General features: G+C 71.3%; 6 protein-coding genes across 6 annotated transcripts; 5 read left to right on the top strand and 1 right to left on the bottom strand.

Moving 5' to 3' along the window:
* Nucleotides 1–168: 168 nt before the first annotated feature.
* On the bottom strand, nucleotides 169–2,021 carry V1510DRAFT_408966 (uncharacterized protein). The gene has a single exon (XM_066932507.1). It carries the CDS (start codon nucleotides 1,925–1,927, stop codon nucleotides 215–217), a length of 1,713 nt encoding a protein of 570 aa, XP_066791704.1. The 5' UTR covers nucleotides 1,928–2,021; the 3' UTR covers nucleotides 169–214.
* Nucleotides 2,022–2,332: 311 nt separating this feature from the next.
* Nucleotides 2,333–2,720, top strand: V1510DRAFT_408965 (uncharacterized protein). The gene is made up of 2 exons (XM_066932506.1): nucleotides 2,333–2,464; nucleotides 2,497–2,720. Exons 1-2 carry the CDS (start codon nucleotides 2,428–2,430, stop codon nucleotides 2,640–2,642), a joined length of 183 nt encoding a protein of 60 aa, XP_066791703.1. The 5' UTR covers nucleotides 2,333–2,427; the 3' UTR covers nucleotides 2,643–2,720.
* A 918-nt stretch (nucleotides 2,721–3,638) lies between these two features.
* V1510DRAFT_424439 (homoaconitate hydratase) lies at nucleotides 3,639–7,071 on the top strand (the record flags this gene model as incomplete). Its single annotated transcript, XM_066935092.1, has 2 exons — nucleotides 3,639–3,911; nucleotides 5,083–7,071. 2 exons carry the CDS (start codon nucleotides 3,639–3,641, stop codon nucleotides 7,069–7,071), a joined length of 2,262 nt encoding a protein of 753 aa, XP_066791702.1.
* A 1,120-nt stretch (nucleotides 7,072–8,191) lies between these two features.
* V1510DRAFT_432707 (lethal giant larvae like, C-terminal-domain-containing protein) lies at nucleotides 8,192–11,539 on the top strand (the record flags this gene model as incomplete). Its single annotated transcript, XM_066935511.1, has 2 exons — nucleotides 8,192–8,269; nucleotides 8,301–11,539. 2 exons carry the CDS (start codon nucleotides 8,192–8,194, stop codon nucleotides 11,223–11,225), a joined length of 3,003 nt encoding a protein of 1,000 aa, XP_066791701.1. The 3' UTR covers nucleotides 11,226–11,539.
* A 356-nt stretch (nucleotides 11,540–11,895) lies between these two features.
* V1510DRAFT_400526 (uncharacterized protein) lies at nucleotides 11,896–13,524 on the top strand (the record flags this gene model as incomplete). The annotated part of the gene is made up of 1 exon (XM_066931961.1): nucleotides 11,896–13,524. One exon carries the CDS (start codon nucleotides 11,896–11,898, stop codon nucleotides 13,522–13,524), a length of 1,629 nt encoding a protein of 542 aa, XP_066791700.1.
* A 327-nt stretch (nucleotides 13,525–13,851) lies between these two features.
* V1510DRAFT_400525 (uncharacterized protein) lies at nucleotides 13,852–14,121 on the top strand (the record flags this gene model as incomplete). Its single annotated transcript, XM_066931960.1, has 2 exons — nucleotides 13,852–13,893; nucleotides 13,927–14,121. 2 exons carry the CDS (start codon nucleotides 13,852–13,854, stop codon nucleotides 14,119–14,121), a joined length of 237 nt encoding a protein of 78 aa, XP_066791699.1.
* Nucleotides 14,122–14,129: the final 8 nt, after the last annotated feature.

Here is a 14,129-nt window from a genome sequence, read left to right as displayed (position 1 = left end):
TTGCTTGTACCACCTGCTTGCAGGGCAGCTAGTCCCGACGCAGCCGCCGGGCCCGTGCATCAGCCGCACGCGCTGCGGCGCGTCTCTGTGCCACCTGCCTGCAGTGCACCGCGAGCTGCTGCCCGAGGCTCGTGCGCTAGCACCGCCACACAGCGGCGCAGCAGTATATCGCCGCAATGGCGTGCAAAGCTATTATTACTATAGAGCGAGCGCGTTACAGCAGGACGAACTTTTGCTGGAACGAGTCGTAGGTGAACCACAGCCGCGACTGGGCGATGCGGTGGGCCGTCCAGAGAATGCGCTCAAGCAAGACGGCGTGGCACTCGGTCTTGTGAACGCTGTCGAGGGCCAGAATTTCGTCGGCCTCGTCGGTCTCGTCGGCCGGAGGCAGCGGTCCCGGCGCGCCGGCGTAGGACGGCGCAGGTGTGTATGGAAACGGAAAGTCGGCAGACCAGCGGAGGCCGCGGAGGTCGAGGTCGCGGGCGCGCATGAGAAGCGAGATGGCGTGCGACGTGCCAGACGGCGGCTCGGGAGCGTCAAAGACGGCGTCTGTGTCTGCCAGACACGTCAGTCCTGAGAGAAACCGGACGAGCGAGGCCCAGGGCAGACTTGTTAGGTCGAGGAGGGGATCGGGGTGGATGGCCAGGTGGTGGAGAAAGATGAGCCAGGCAAAGATGTAGCCGTAGTGGGCCTGCGCGCCGGTGGAGAGCGCCAGCGCGAGGATGTCAAAGGGCAGGGCAGGCGGCGGTGGACGGACTGGCCGCGGCGGCAGCGGCGGCGGCTCGACGGACTCGGACCGGGCCAGGCAGGCCGCGTCGGGCGGCGGTTCGAGCTCGGCCGAGGCCTCGGCGCCGTCGACGTCCGCAGCGGCGGCACCGTCCGGGCCGGCGGCCGGCGCCGGGCTCGGCGACAGCCGCGGTCCGTCGAGCCCGTCCGATCCGGACTCGTCGGCGTCGGCGTCGGCGTCCAGATCGAGGCCGGCTAGGCCGGCGGAGACGTCCGCCGACGTGTCTGCGTCCACCAGCACGTCCGCGTCCACGTCCAGAGCACCGCACAGCAGGCCCACAGACACCACAGCCAGCCGGACACCGTCTTCGGCCCACGAGGCGTCGCGGCCGGCAGCCAGCCGGAAGAAGTCGTCGGACGGGCCGCCCGCGACGGCGTGCAGAAACGCCGCGTGGAACTTCGACACAGATGGCGGTCCCGCTCCCGCCAGCACGGCCGCCAGGGCCGTGTGGGCGCGCGCGTAGGGCTGGCGTGCCTGAATGGCCTTGGCGTAGTAGAACAGCTGGCCCAGCGCGTCTGGCGCCAGCAGCCCCAGGTTGTGATAGATGCGGCCGGCGCCGGGGTTGCGCAGCGCGCAGCGCGTGTACCAGCCGGCGGCCACAGCGTTCCAGACCAGGCGGTCCGCCGTCGCCGGCTCGATCGCCGCGCGGCAGGCGGCCAGGTCGCCCAGTGATTCGAGCGTCGAGTCGAGCGTGTCGGGCAGGAACTCGGCCTGGCGGGCCAGCACCGCATACGCCCGGTAGACCAGCGAGACCGCCAGGTCGTAGGCCGCCGGTAGGTGCGGCCGCAGCAGGTCCAGCGCGCCCGACACGGCGCGCCAGAGCCGCGGCCGCAGGCGGTACTTGCCTGGCAGCGCGCGCAGGCCCGGCGCGCCCAGCGCACACCGGAACAGAAAGTCGTCGCAGGCCTCGAACAGGGCCGAGTGCGCGGCAACCACGTCCCACCACACGGCCGCGTCAAAGGCCGTGCCCCGGAACGAGGCGTCGGTCTCGGCGCAGCGGGCCTCGTGCAGCAGCACGTCCGCGTAGGCCTGCCGGACGCCGGCCTCGGCCTGCTCGGCCGTGTCCCGGCGGTACTCGAGCTGGGGCGTGTAGGCGTCGCGGCCGTGCCCGCCGGCCAGCGCGGGGTTCTTGAGCAGCATCAGGCGGCCGCCGCGCTTGGGCCGGTCGTCGTCGTGGTCGTCCGCGCGGTCGTCGCGTCGCCGCCGGTGCCGGGTCGCGACGCCGCCGGTCTGCGGATCAAACAGCAGCGGTTGGTCGCCCGCCGCCGGCAGCGACCGGTCAAAGTCGGGGTCGATGTCGGGCCGGCGCCGCCGCGGCCGCCGGCCGTGGTCGTCGCGCGCGCGGCCGCCGCGGCCGTCGGCCCGGTCGGCCCGCTCGCCGCGGCCGTCGTCTCGATTGTGCGCGCGCACCGTCGCCGTCTCGATCGGCCGTGCGGTCGTCGCCGCGGCCGCTGCGCGTGCGTGTCCGTGGCGATCGCTCCTGCTGGCCTCGGGCCCACGTCTGTGCTGAGCCGGGCGATCTGCGCGACCGGCCGTCGTCTGAGGTCAAATGTGGTGATGGGCCGAACGACGACACGTACCACTCTCGAGCACCTCCTCGACGAGCACCCACCGATCAGCCCCGCGATTGCGCCCCAGCCATGATTGAGTCGACGACCATCTACCGGGCGAGCGACAGTACGTGCTGCCGCTGCCGCGCTGACCTGCAGAGCTGCCGCTGACCGCCACCTCCGACACGGCCGACCGCGCGGACCTGGCCAAGCTGAAGCACCAGGAGAAGGAGATCCTGCGCAAGCTCACCGCGTCGTCCGAGCCGCGGGCGAGCATCGAGTCTGGCAGCTACACTGTGCAGTAAGTGCGATCGCGCGCGACGAGCCGCACGCCGTGCGGCGCCGCACGCCGTGCGGCTGGTTACACAGACCACGCGTGCGGCTGGCGTGGAGCGTCGGCGCCGACGGCGGGCCGGCTGGGGTGGGGGCGTGCGAAAGGCGCCTGTGGCAGACAGGCGCCCGGCCCGCCGGGCGCTGGGGGCGGCGGGCGGGCGAGCGCCGGCGGCGACCTGTGGAAGACGACGCCCTGCGGGCACGGCGCCGCACGCCGTGCGGCTCATGTCGAGCCGCGCAGCGTGCGGCGGCAGCGCGCGGGCCCCGTGACTGCCGCGCTGCTCATGTCGCACAGACGACGCGGCTATCCGGCAGCCACGGCGATGGTGCCCGGGGCAGTCCGGTGGACAGGCGCGCCGCACGGTGTGCGGCTGAGCGTGAGCCGCACACCGGGCGGCGGGAGCGCGGATCCCGCCGGCTGCGCCCACCTAGGTCACACAGAGGACGCGCTGTCAGGCAGCCACAGCGGGCGCCTTGAGGCTCCGTGGCCGCGGCAGTCCTGCGAGCGCCGCACGTCGTGCGGCTCACGACGAGCCGCACCGCGTGCGCTGCCCGCAGCACGCCGTGGCTGCTGGGCGCACAGGTGACGCCGCAGTCCGGCGGCCAGCGGGCGTCCCTGGCGGCTCCGGCGGCGCAGCAGCCCACAGACAAGCGCGCCGCACTCCGTGCGGCTCGTTCAGAGCCGCACGCCGTGCGGCGCGCCCGGCTCGCCACGCCCCTCCGCCCCTCTGTCGGCCCGCCGCACCAGTCGCCGGCACTCGCGCACGCCGCCGTGCCGCACAGACCATGCTAACGGCAGCTACTTCATCTCCAACGGCATCGTCTACATCTGCATCTGCGAGCGGTCGTACCCCCGCAAGCTCGCGTTCTCGTACCTGGACGAGCTCGACAAGGAGTTCTCGGGGTCGTACGGCGCCCGCGTGGCCGGCGAGACGCGCCCCTACGGCTTCCTCGAGTTCGATGGGTTCATGCAAAAGACCAAGCGCGTGTACGAGGACTCGCGCGCCACGGCCAACGTCGACAAGCTCAACGCCGAGCTCCAGGACGTGACCCGGGTCATGACCAAGAACATCGAGGACCTCCTCTACCGCGGCGACTCGCTCGACCGCATGTCCAGCCTGTCGAGCTCGCTCCGCGCCGAGTCGAGCAAGTACCGCAAGGCTGCCAAGAAGATCAACTTCGACGCCATGCTGCGCCAGTACGCGCCCATCGCAGGCGTGTCGCTGTTCGTGGTGTTTGTGGTGTGGTTTATGTTTATCAGATAATCAGAACGGGTCTTCGTACGGGTCCTCCTCGTCGTAGTCGTCCTCGCGCTCGTACTGGTAGATGATCGCGCCCGGCACGGCCGGCGCCGCGCCGGCCGCGGCCGCGGCCGACGCGTCCACCGAGAGATCGGTGAGCAGGCCGGCGCGGGCAGCGGCCTCGTACGGCAGCTCGACGGCGGCGCGGGCGGCCGCCTGCCGCGGCGTGACGCCCAGCGCGAACGTCGACGTCGGCGCAGCGGACGCCGGGGCCGCTGCGGCCGCCGCGGCCACCTCGGCCAGCGCGTGCGTGGCCGCGTCCAGCGTGTAGGTGGCCGACACGGCCCGGCCGCTCTTCCGCCGCTGGACCAGCTCGACCGTGAGCGCGGCGCCGGCGCCGCGCACGGTCAGCACGGTCGTGGCCACGTACGCCAGCACGGCCGCACGCGACGGGCCGCGAGCCGGCGCCGGCGCCGGCCGGTCGACGACGACCGTGGTCCGGTCGCCGCCGGCCACCGCCGCCAGCAGCCCCGGCACCGCCGCGGCCGGCACCAGCGCCAGCGTGTCGATGATGACCACGCGCGCGTCGCCGGCGGCCGCCGCCGCCGCCGGCCACGCCGCCGGCTCGCGCGCGTCCATCGGGATCACGTCGATTCCGGCCGGCAGCGCCGTCGGCGCCGTCGCAAACGCCAGCACGGCCGCCCGCGCGCCGCTCCGCCACACGTACTCGAGCGCCAGGGTCATGCCGGTCCCCCGGCCGCCGCGCTCGTCGATCACGGCCACCGGCGAGCGGTCTTTGAGCGCGAGCAGGCGGCCCAGCACGCCGGCGCGGCCGCGCGCGGCTGTCGGCGCGGTCGTGGCAGCCATCGTTCGTCCTGCAATCGGAGCGCGCTCGTCGCCGTCGATCGGCCCTCGTGCCGTCTCTGTCTGGCTCTCTGGCCGTCCGTCGCGTCCGCGGAGTCGTGGCGCGTGGCTCTTCCGCTCGGCCGCCACCGTTTAAAGAAAATTTTCGTCCGGGGAAACCATCACCACCTCGCACGCCGACGTCTAGACCGGCATCGCCAAAGCTCCCCTCCCCATGCTGCGATCGCAAATCCCTCGGGCCAAGTCGTGGCTCGCCCCCGGCAGCCGCCGGCGGCAGTTCAGCGCGTGCGCGGCCCTCGGCGCGCAGAACCTGACGGAGAAGCTCGTCCAGAAGTTCGCCGTCGGAGCGTCCAAGGAAGTGCACTCGGGCGACTTCGTGTCGATCTCGCCGACGCACTGCATGTCGCACGACAACTCGTGGCCGGTGGCGACCAAGTTCATGGGCCTCGGGGCCAAGGCCGTCAAGGACAACCGCCAGGTGGTGATGACGCTGGACCACGACGTGCAGAACCAGTCCGAGGCCAACCGCAAGAAGTACAGCAACATCGAGGCGTTTGCGGGCGCCCAGGGCGTCGACTTCTACCCGGCGGGCCGCGGCATCGGCCACCAGATCATGGTCGAGGAGGGCTACGCGTTCCCGCTGGAGATGGCCGTCGCGTCGGACTCGCACTCGAACATGTACGGCGGCGTGGGCTGCCTGGGCACGCCCGTCGTCCGCACGGACGCGGCCGCGATCTGGGCGACGGGCCAGACGTGGTGGCAGATCCCGCCGGTGGCGCGGGTCGAGCTGCGCGGCGCGCTGCCGCCGGGGGTGTCGGGCAAGGACGTGATCGTGGCGCTGTGCGGCCAGTTCAACCGGGACGAGGTGCTCAACCACGCGATCGAGTTCGTGGGCGACGGCGTGGCCGGCATCTCGGTCGACGAGCGGCTGACGATCGCCAACATGACGACCGAGTGGGGCGCGCTGACGGGGCTGTTCCCGGTCGACGCCCGGCTGGTGGACTGGTACCGGGCGACGCGGCTGCCGTGGGCCGGCGCGGGCCACGCGCGGCTCAACGAGGCCCGGCTGGCGGCCGTCGAGGCCGCGGTGGCGGCGGGCGCGGCTGCGCCGGACGCCGGCGCGGCCTACGCCAAGCACCTCGTGCTCGACCTGGGCTCGCTGACCGAGTTTGTCTCGGGGCCGAACTCGGTCAAGGTGTCGACGCCGCTGGCGACGCTGGCCGCCGACGACATCGCCATCCACAAGGCGTACCTGGTGTCGTGCACCAACTCGCGCCTGTCGGACATCCGCGCGGCCGCCGACGTCGTGCGCGGCCGCCAGGTCGCGCCCGGCGTCGAGTTCTACGTGGCCGCGGCCTCGTCCGTGGTCCAGGCCGACGCCGAGGCCGCCGGCGCGTGGCAGGACCTGCTCGCCGCCGGCGCGCGGCCGCTGCCGGCCGGCTGCGGCCCCTGCATCGGCCTCGGCACCGGCCTGCTTGAGGACGGCGAGGTCGGCATCTCGGCGACGAACCGCAACTTCAAGGGCCGCATGGGCTCGCGCGACGCGCTCGCGTACCTGGCGTCGCCGGCCGTCGTGGCCGCGTCGGCCGTGCTCGGCCGCATCGGCGGCCCCGCCGAGCTCGACGGCGGCGCCCTGCGCGCGCCCGCGCCGGTCGCGGCCTCGGTCGAGGCCGCGCCCGCCGCGCCCGCCGCCGCCGACGCCGCCGACGCCGCCCCGGGCGCCGTCAAGGACGGCTTCCCGGCCACCCTCACCGGCGAGCTCGTCTTCTGCGACGCCGACAACATCAACACCGACGGCATCTACCCCGGCAAGTACACGTACGTCGACGACGTCCCGCGCGAGAAGATGGCCGAGGTCTGCATGGAGAACTACGACAAGGACTTTGGCGCCCTCACCGGCCCGGGTGACATCCTCGTCTCGGGCTTCAACTTCGGCACCGGCTCGTCCCGCGAGCAGGCCGCCACCGCCATCCTGGCCCGCGGCATCCCGCTCGTCGTCTCGGGCTCCTTCGGCAACATCTTCTTCCGCAACTCGATCAACAACGCCCTGCTCACGCTCGAGATCCCGGCCCTGATCGAGCTGCTGCGGGCGCGCTTCGCCGACGCCGCCCCGGCCGCCACCCGCCGCACCGGCCTGTTCCTGACCTGGGACGTCGCCCGCAGCGCCGTCACCGTCAAGGACGCGGCCGGCGCCGTGCTCCTGACCCAGAAGGTCGGCGAGCTCGGCCCGTCGCTGCAGGACATCATTGTCCGCGGCGGCCTCGAGGGCTGGGTCCGCGCCGAGATCGCCCCGTAGGCATGTATCTAGCAAAATGTTCCTGTGCTCGTGCGGCTCAAATCGTAGATGACGCGGCGTCGCCTAACCACCGCTTGCTGCATCACCACCAACACTTCCGTCTCCGTCATCGACGCGCTCAATTCGTGTACCGCCGCGACCGCCATCGATCCCCGGCCGCGACATCGACCGTGTGCGGCCTGCGCTGCTGCTTTTCCGGCGCTCCCTTGGCCTGCTGTTTAGGCGCTTGTTGACTGTTTGGTAGGTTTGGTACACACTCGCGGCCGTGGCGCCTGCGTGAGCGGACTCTGTGGGCAGCGGACTGGCAGGCTCTGCCTGGCAAGGACCCTGCTGTCTACTGCTACGCGTGCGCTAGGCGTTGCGGCCGGTGCGGGCGCCGTGGGCGCTGCCGACGTGGGCGCTGCCGCTGTTGCCGCCGCGGCCGCCGCCGCACCCGTCGTTATCTACACCCGCCGCCCTCGGAACACCCGACGTCGTCGCCGGTCCGCAGCCGTCCTTGCGGCTCTGCCCGGGCGTCTCACCGCCGTGCCGCGGCCGCTATTGGTGGCGGCCGCCGGCGGGATCGGCGCAGGACTGCCGTCCTGAGCCGCACGGACAGTGACTGCTACACACGGCGGCCATATGCATGTGGTGGCTGTGTGCGGTGGCTGTGTGCGGTGGCTGTGTGTGCGGTGGCTGGGTTGCGGTGGCTACGTGCGCGCGGTGGCTATATGCACGGCAATGGCCATATGCATTGCGGCGGCTACATGCATTGCTGCGGCTGCGTACACAGCGGTGGCTGCTGCGGCTACATGCACTGCTGCGGCTACATGCACTGCCGCGGCTACATACACTGCCGCGGCTACATGCGCGGCTATATGCGGCTATATGCATGCCGGCGAGTCTCTGGCCGCGACTCGTCGAGGGTAGCTGCTCCTCTGGCAGATCTGAGCCGCTAGGCGTCTCCGGCCGCAACTTCGTCGAGCGTGCTGCCCGCAGCAGCCCGTTAGATCCTGCCGAAGCACATCTACCTCGACGGAGTCGCCGCCGGAGACTCGGCAGCGCGGACCCACGAGGCAGCCGCCCCGACGGCGGTCCCGTCGCAGGCCTGCAGTTCATAACAGTGCTGACCGCAGACGACATGATCAACCGACTCAAGACGCTGTCGGAGTTCGACCTGTCCGCGTCGCTGTCGCCGGAGGTGCTCGGCCTGGACGACGTAAGTGCAGGCGCAACGCGGCTAACGGCAGCTCGGCCGCTTTGGCATAGACGGCGGCGTGTCGGTGGTGGCGTACTGTCCGATCCAGTCGCTGCTGGCCGTGGGCACGGACTCGGGCCGCGTGTATGTGTTCGGCCAGCCCGGCGTCGAGGTCCGGCTGGACCTGGCCGCCGGCACGCCGATCGACCACCTGCGGATCGTGCGCGGCCAGTACCTCGTCACGGTGGACCGCGCCAACACGCTGGCAGTACTGTCGCTGTCGACCAAGAGCGTGCTGTCGGTGTTCCGGCCACCGCAAAACCAGATCGTGACGGTCGAGACCGACCCCGGCCTCGACTGGGCGTTTCTCGGCCTCGACAACGGCGCCACGATCGTCTACGACATCGACCGCGGCTGCAAGGCACCGTTCCGCGTGCCCAACCTGCAGAAAGTGGCCATGCCGGCCGGCCGGCTGTCGGCGGTGGTGTTCATTGCGCTGCACCCGCGGTCGCTGTCGCTGATCCTCTTCGGCTACCTCGACTGCGCGGTCGTGTACTCGGTCCCGGACGGCCGCGTCGTGCACAAGCTCATCTACGAGCTGCCGCCCGGCGCGCCCGGCGGCGAGCTGGACCCCGCGCGCATGCGCGTCCCGCGGCGGCCGGTCCTCACGACCGGCGCGTGGCACCCGCACGGCCACCACATCATCACGGCCTACGACGACGGCTCGTTCGTGTTCTGGGACGCGACCCAGGGCGTGCTGCTGCACGCGCGCACGCTCGAGAACACCGACGTCAACGTGGCGCGGCCGCCGGCCGCCGCGCCCGGCGTCATGCCCGGCGCCCGGCGCGAGCCCATCTTCCGGCTGGCCTGGACGTGCACCGCCAACCCCGAGGACACGGCGCTGGTGGTCGCCGGCGGCGACGCGGCCGACGTGCCGGTCCGCGGCATCACGTACCTCGAGTTCGGACCGACGCCGCTCTACCAGGTCACGTCGTTCCAGGCCATGGGCGAGCACTACGCCTACGCCCGCCGCCAGCGGATCTACCCGGTCCCGCCGGCGGCGGACCCCGTGGACCTCCTGCTCGTGCCGCGGGCCACGCCGTTCTACGGCGGCGGCGCCGACCCGTTTGCGCTCATCGCCGTGCTCTCCTCCGGCGAGCTGTACTCGCTCGAGTACCCGTCCGGCGCGGCGCTGCCTGTGGCGGCCACGTTCCCGCCGTCGCTGTGCTGGATCCAGCCGCGGCTGACGGCGCTGGCCGTGACGACCATGCGGCGCGAGCACTGGGTCGGCATGATGGCGTCCGCGCACGCCGTGGCCGCTGTCAACATGCTCCAGGGCGGCGCGCCGGTTCGCCGCAAGCTTCGGTTCTACGACACGCGGTCCATTGTCGTCACCGGCCACCTCGACGGCTGCGTGCGGCTCTGGGACGCGTCCCACGGCGAGCTCGAGAACTCGCACGTGCTGCAGGTCGACGTCGGCGACGCGCTCCGCCGCGCCGACGACCTCTCGGTCACGTCCGTCTCGTTCGCCGGCGCCACCGGCGAGATCGCTGTTGCGCTGGTCTCGGGCGAGGTCGTGCTCTACCGCTTCGGCGTGCCGGCCAAGATGCCCGTGCTGCGCGGCAACAGCGGCCCGATCCGCATGTTGGCCGCGCCCGGCGGCGACGCCACCCGCGAGGCGTTTGTGCCGCTCTTCGCGCTCGACGCCCAGCGCGGGCCGGTCACGGCGCTCAAGAACAGCGAGATCGGGTTCCTGGCCGTCGGCTATCAGTTCGGCGCACTCGCGGTGGTCGACCTGCGCACGTCGACCATGATCTACCTCGAGGACCTGGCCAACGTCGCACCGGACGAGACCACCCGGCGATTTGCGCGCGACCGCAAGTCGCCCGACCGCCAGCTCGAGCTCCCGACCGCGCTCGAGTTCGCGGTGATGATGCTCGACACCGACCCGTTCTCGTCGATCGTGCTGACCGTCGGCACGTCGCTCGGCCGCGTGCTCACGTACCGCGTCGTCCCGGCCGGGCCGTCCAAGCACGTGGTCGAGTTCGTCGCTGCCACGGCCGTCAAGGGCTCCGTGCTGGCGCTGCTGCCGTACGACGCCGACACCGGCGTGTCGGCCGTTGCCACGGCCTCGGTCCTGCCGGGACTCGCCCAGGGCGTCCAGATCACGGGCGCTGTGGTCGCCGTCTCGGCCGACGAGCTGCGCATCGTTCGCCTGCCGCGCAACAAACTGTCGTCGCGGTCGCTCGACGACAAGTGCCTCGTCGCCGGGCTGTGCTTCCTGCGCAAGGGCGACACGCTCGCCGTGGTCACGCTGACCCGGTCGGGCTTCGTGCGCGTGTACGCGGTGCCGTCGCTGCGCGAGGTCAAGTCGATCTCGGTCCAGCACCTTTTCGACGTGCGCTACGCGCCGCGCAGCTCCATCTCGCTCAACGGCGACCTCGTCATCGGCGTCAACAAGAACGAGGCCGCGCTGCTCAACATCTGGGGCAAGGGCCAGTCCTTCCGCGACCTGCCCACGGCCGAGCTCTACGACGCCCTGCGCAAGCACCCGCCACGGCCGACCATCTCGACCGTGCAGTGGATCTCGGGGACGAAGTACGTCACCCAGGACGACTTTGACCTTCTCGTCGGCGGCGCCAACCGGCCCAAGTCCCAGGCGACCATCGACCTCGAGCGCGCCCAACGCGAGCAGCGCCTGCTGGCTGCCCGCTCCAAGCCGATCACCCCGACGGCACCGCCGCCGTCGCCGGGGCCGAGCCGCGGTCCGCCCAAACCCTCGCCCCGCCGCCAGGAAGGAGGCTGGTTCGGGTCCAACGACTCCACCGAGCGCACCGAGCGCCTCAACTTTATGTCTGACTCCATGTCCCGTCTCGAACAGACCTCGAATGAGTACATGAGCAGTCTCACCAAGTTCATGGAGGATCCGCGCAAGAACGCTGCCAAGTCGTACTTCAAGAGCAAATTCCTGGGCTAGGCTGCACTGGCCGGGCGGCGAAGCTGCCGTGGCGGCGGTGAGCGTGCCTCCGGCGGCGACTCCGTCGAGGGCGCGCCCTGCGGGCGGGTATGCGCCACGCGGGTATGCGCCACCGGGTATGCGCCACGCGGGTATGCGCCACAGCGGCTACATGACATGTTGCTATACAACATGCGGCTTTGCCGAAAGGCAGGTACCCTCGACGGAGTCCTGGCCGGAGACGCGTGCGCCGGCCCCGCTGCGGCTTGGCGGCTATGCGCCACAGCGGCTATATGCCTTGCGGCTCTGCCGGAAGGCAGCTACCCTCGACGGAGTCGCCGCCGGAGGCGCGTGCTCCGTGGCGAGTTCGTTGAGGCTTGACGCGGCTATGCGCCACAGCGGCTATATGCCACGCGACTCTGCCCGGCACCACCCGCGACCGCGTCGGCGCCGAAGGCACGCCGAACCGCGGCGACCCGGCGCCGGCACCTTCCGCGGCTATATGCACGACCCAACAGCACGGCTCGCGCACGGACCTCGCACACGCTCCCCGCCGCACGGCGGCTACATGCAGCGGCTATATGCCGCCCCACAGACACTTGCCCCGCATCCGGCGCTCGTCGCGCGCCGTTAGAATCAAAATAAACAAATGTCCCAGCGCATTGCGCCGGCCGGGCGGCCTCCGAGACCAATGACTCTAATTTCGCGGATCATCGCGACCATCATCCGGTACGTGATCGAGACGGTCCGGCGGATCGCGCTGGCGGTGCGCGCCCATGCGGTGGCGCTGCCGCACCGCGCGTTCGAGGGGCTCAAGAAGCGGTTCCCGATCGTGCGCAAGCTGTCGGCGTACTACGTGTCCAAGGTCGACACGACGATCAAGACCGAGCTCGACCCCGACCAGCGGTGGGCGCCGACGGCGCTCAATGGGCCGCCCATGCCGCTCAAGATCAACACGAGCCCGTACTTCAAGTGGAAACAGACGCTGGTCAAGTCGGTGGCGTTCGGCGCGATCAAGTTCCGCAAAGAGGCCTCGCGCGGCCGCCGGCTGGGCGAGTTTGAGAGCATCGGCGCGTTTGTGTCTGGCCTGTGGTCGTGGGCGTTCTCGCGGCTGTCGGTCGAGAAGCGGCGGCGGCCGGCGGCCGCGGCCGAGAAGGACGAGCGGCCGCGCCGCCGGCGGATCGCGCCCGTGCCGGACTCGTTCCTGGTCGTGTCCGAGGAGCGCGAGGCGCCGATCCAGTTCCCGGCCGCGGTCAGCCCGCTGCAGGGGCCGGTGTGGATCCCGGTCGTCGTCCAGGTGATCATCATGCACCTGCTCGAGCACGCCGGCGACCATGTCGACCTGTTCGCGCGCCCGGTCGACCGCAAACGCAACCACGCGCTGTCGGTGTACTTCACCGCCAAGTTCCTGAGCGACGCGCGGCGCCGCGGCGGCCGGCGTGCCGGCCGCACGCCCGGCCGCATCGACGTGCAGTTCCTGCGCCAGAACAAGATCACGGTCTTCGACGTGGCCAACTTCCTGACAACCGTGCTGCAGGAGCACCACGGCGGCCTGCTCGGCTCGACATCGACGTACTTCATCCTGGCCGAGGCAGTCGCCAAGCTGGACGCGCTGGTGTCGCTGCCGCCGGACCGCCGGGCGGTCGCCCACAAACGCGCGCTCGACCGGCTTGCGGTCGAGCTGGCGGCGATTCCGAACCCGCAGCGCAACGTTGTCTACGCGCTGCTGACGTTCCTGCGCATGCACTGCTCGGCGCTCGAGCGGCAGAACCAGAAGCCGGTGCGGTCGAGCGCGGCCTCGGTCGCGCGCTCGTTCGACCGGCTGTCGCTGTACGGCCGGCGCAAGGCCGACCTCGACGCCGAGCAGGCTACCAAGGTCACGCGCGACGTGGCCGTGCTCTTCGCGCCGGTCCTGCTCGGCGACTCGGTCGACGCGCTCGTCGAGTCGTGGCGCCAGGCCACCTGGCGCCCGGCGCAGTCGCGTCCGCCGTCGCCCGAGCACGACCCGACGCCCGACCCCGACCCGGAGCAGCTGCCGCCGACGCGCGTGTCGCCGGCGCTGCGCACTGTCCGCAGCCTGCGCTCGCTGCACCTGCACTCGCCGACGTCGTCGCTGCGCATGCGCGCGTCCAAGCGCCGGCTGTCGGTGCCGTTCAAGTCGACCACGACGCCGGAGACCGTCCAGCTGACCGACACCAAGCTGCTGGCGGCCGACGCTGAGCGCCGCCGCCGCCGGGCGGCGGTCTACAACGACTGCGCGCACGTCCTTGAGCGCATCCTGGACCTGTGGGAGCCCATTGCTGCCCAGATCAAGGACTAGCATATAGCCGCATATAGCCGCAGGCCGCTGCACCGCCGCGTGCTTGCGGCGCACAAAAGCATTGCACTTGTAGCCAACCGGCCGCCGCCGAGCCGCACGCCGTGCGGCGTCCAGGCCCGGCAGCCCGCGAGGGTAACCCCTGCGAGCCGCATACCGTGCGGCTCAGGGGTCGCGCCCAAACACCGCGCAGATGTGCCGCGTTACCCTCCCCTGGGCCCGCCGCCCGCAGCCAATCAAGGCCAGGCAATTGCATCGCAAACTCTCCGCCGTCAAATTTGTCCTCTCCACGGCTTCGCAGCTCCTCCATCAGCCTCGGCCCGCATCAAGATGAAGACGGAAATCCCCAACATGTACGAGCGTCCGCTCCGCGTAAGTGTCTCCGGCCGCGCGCGCTGACCGCAGTGGATGCACTACCGCGCGCACACGTCGCCGCACCTGTTCTGGCCCGTCGTGATCGGCCTCGGCATTCCGCTCCTCGAGTTCGGCGTGGTGATGCCCATCCGCCGGCTGATCTACAAGGACCACGAGCCCGTGCAGCTGACGTACCCGCTGCCCGCGCGCGAGCGCGTGGAGCTGACGGGATTCGACGACGAGTAGTCGGTGCA

Source organism: Dipodascopsis tothii (assembly GCF_038497935.1).
Source record: "Dipodascopsis tothii strain CBS 759.85 unplaced genomic scaffold V1510scaffold_1, whole genome shotgun sequence".
NCBI classification, from domain to species: domain Eukaryota; kingdom Fungi; phylum Ascomycota; class Lipomycetes; order Lipomycetales; family Lipomycetaceae; genus Neoaidaea; species Neoaidaea tothii.
The sequence above is the reverse complement of the archived record's forward strand: the minus strand, read 5'-3'. Positions and strand labels throughout refer to the sequence as shown.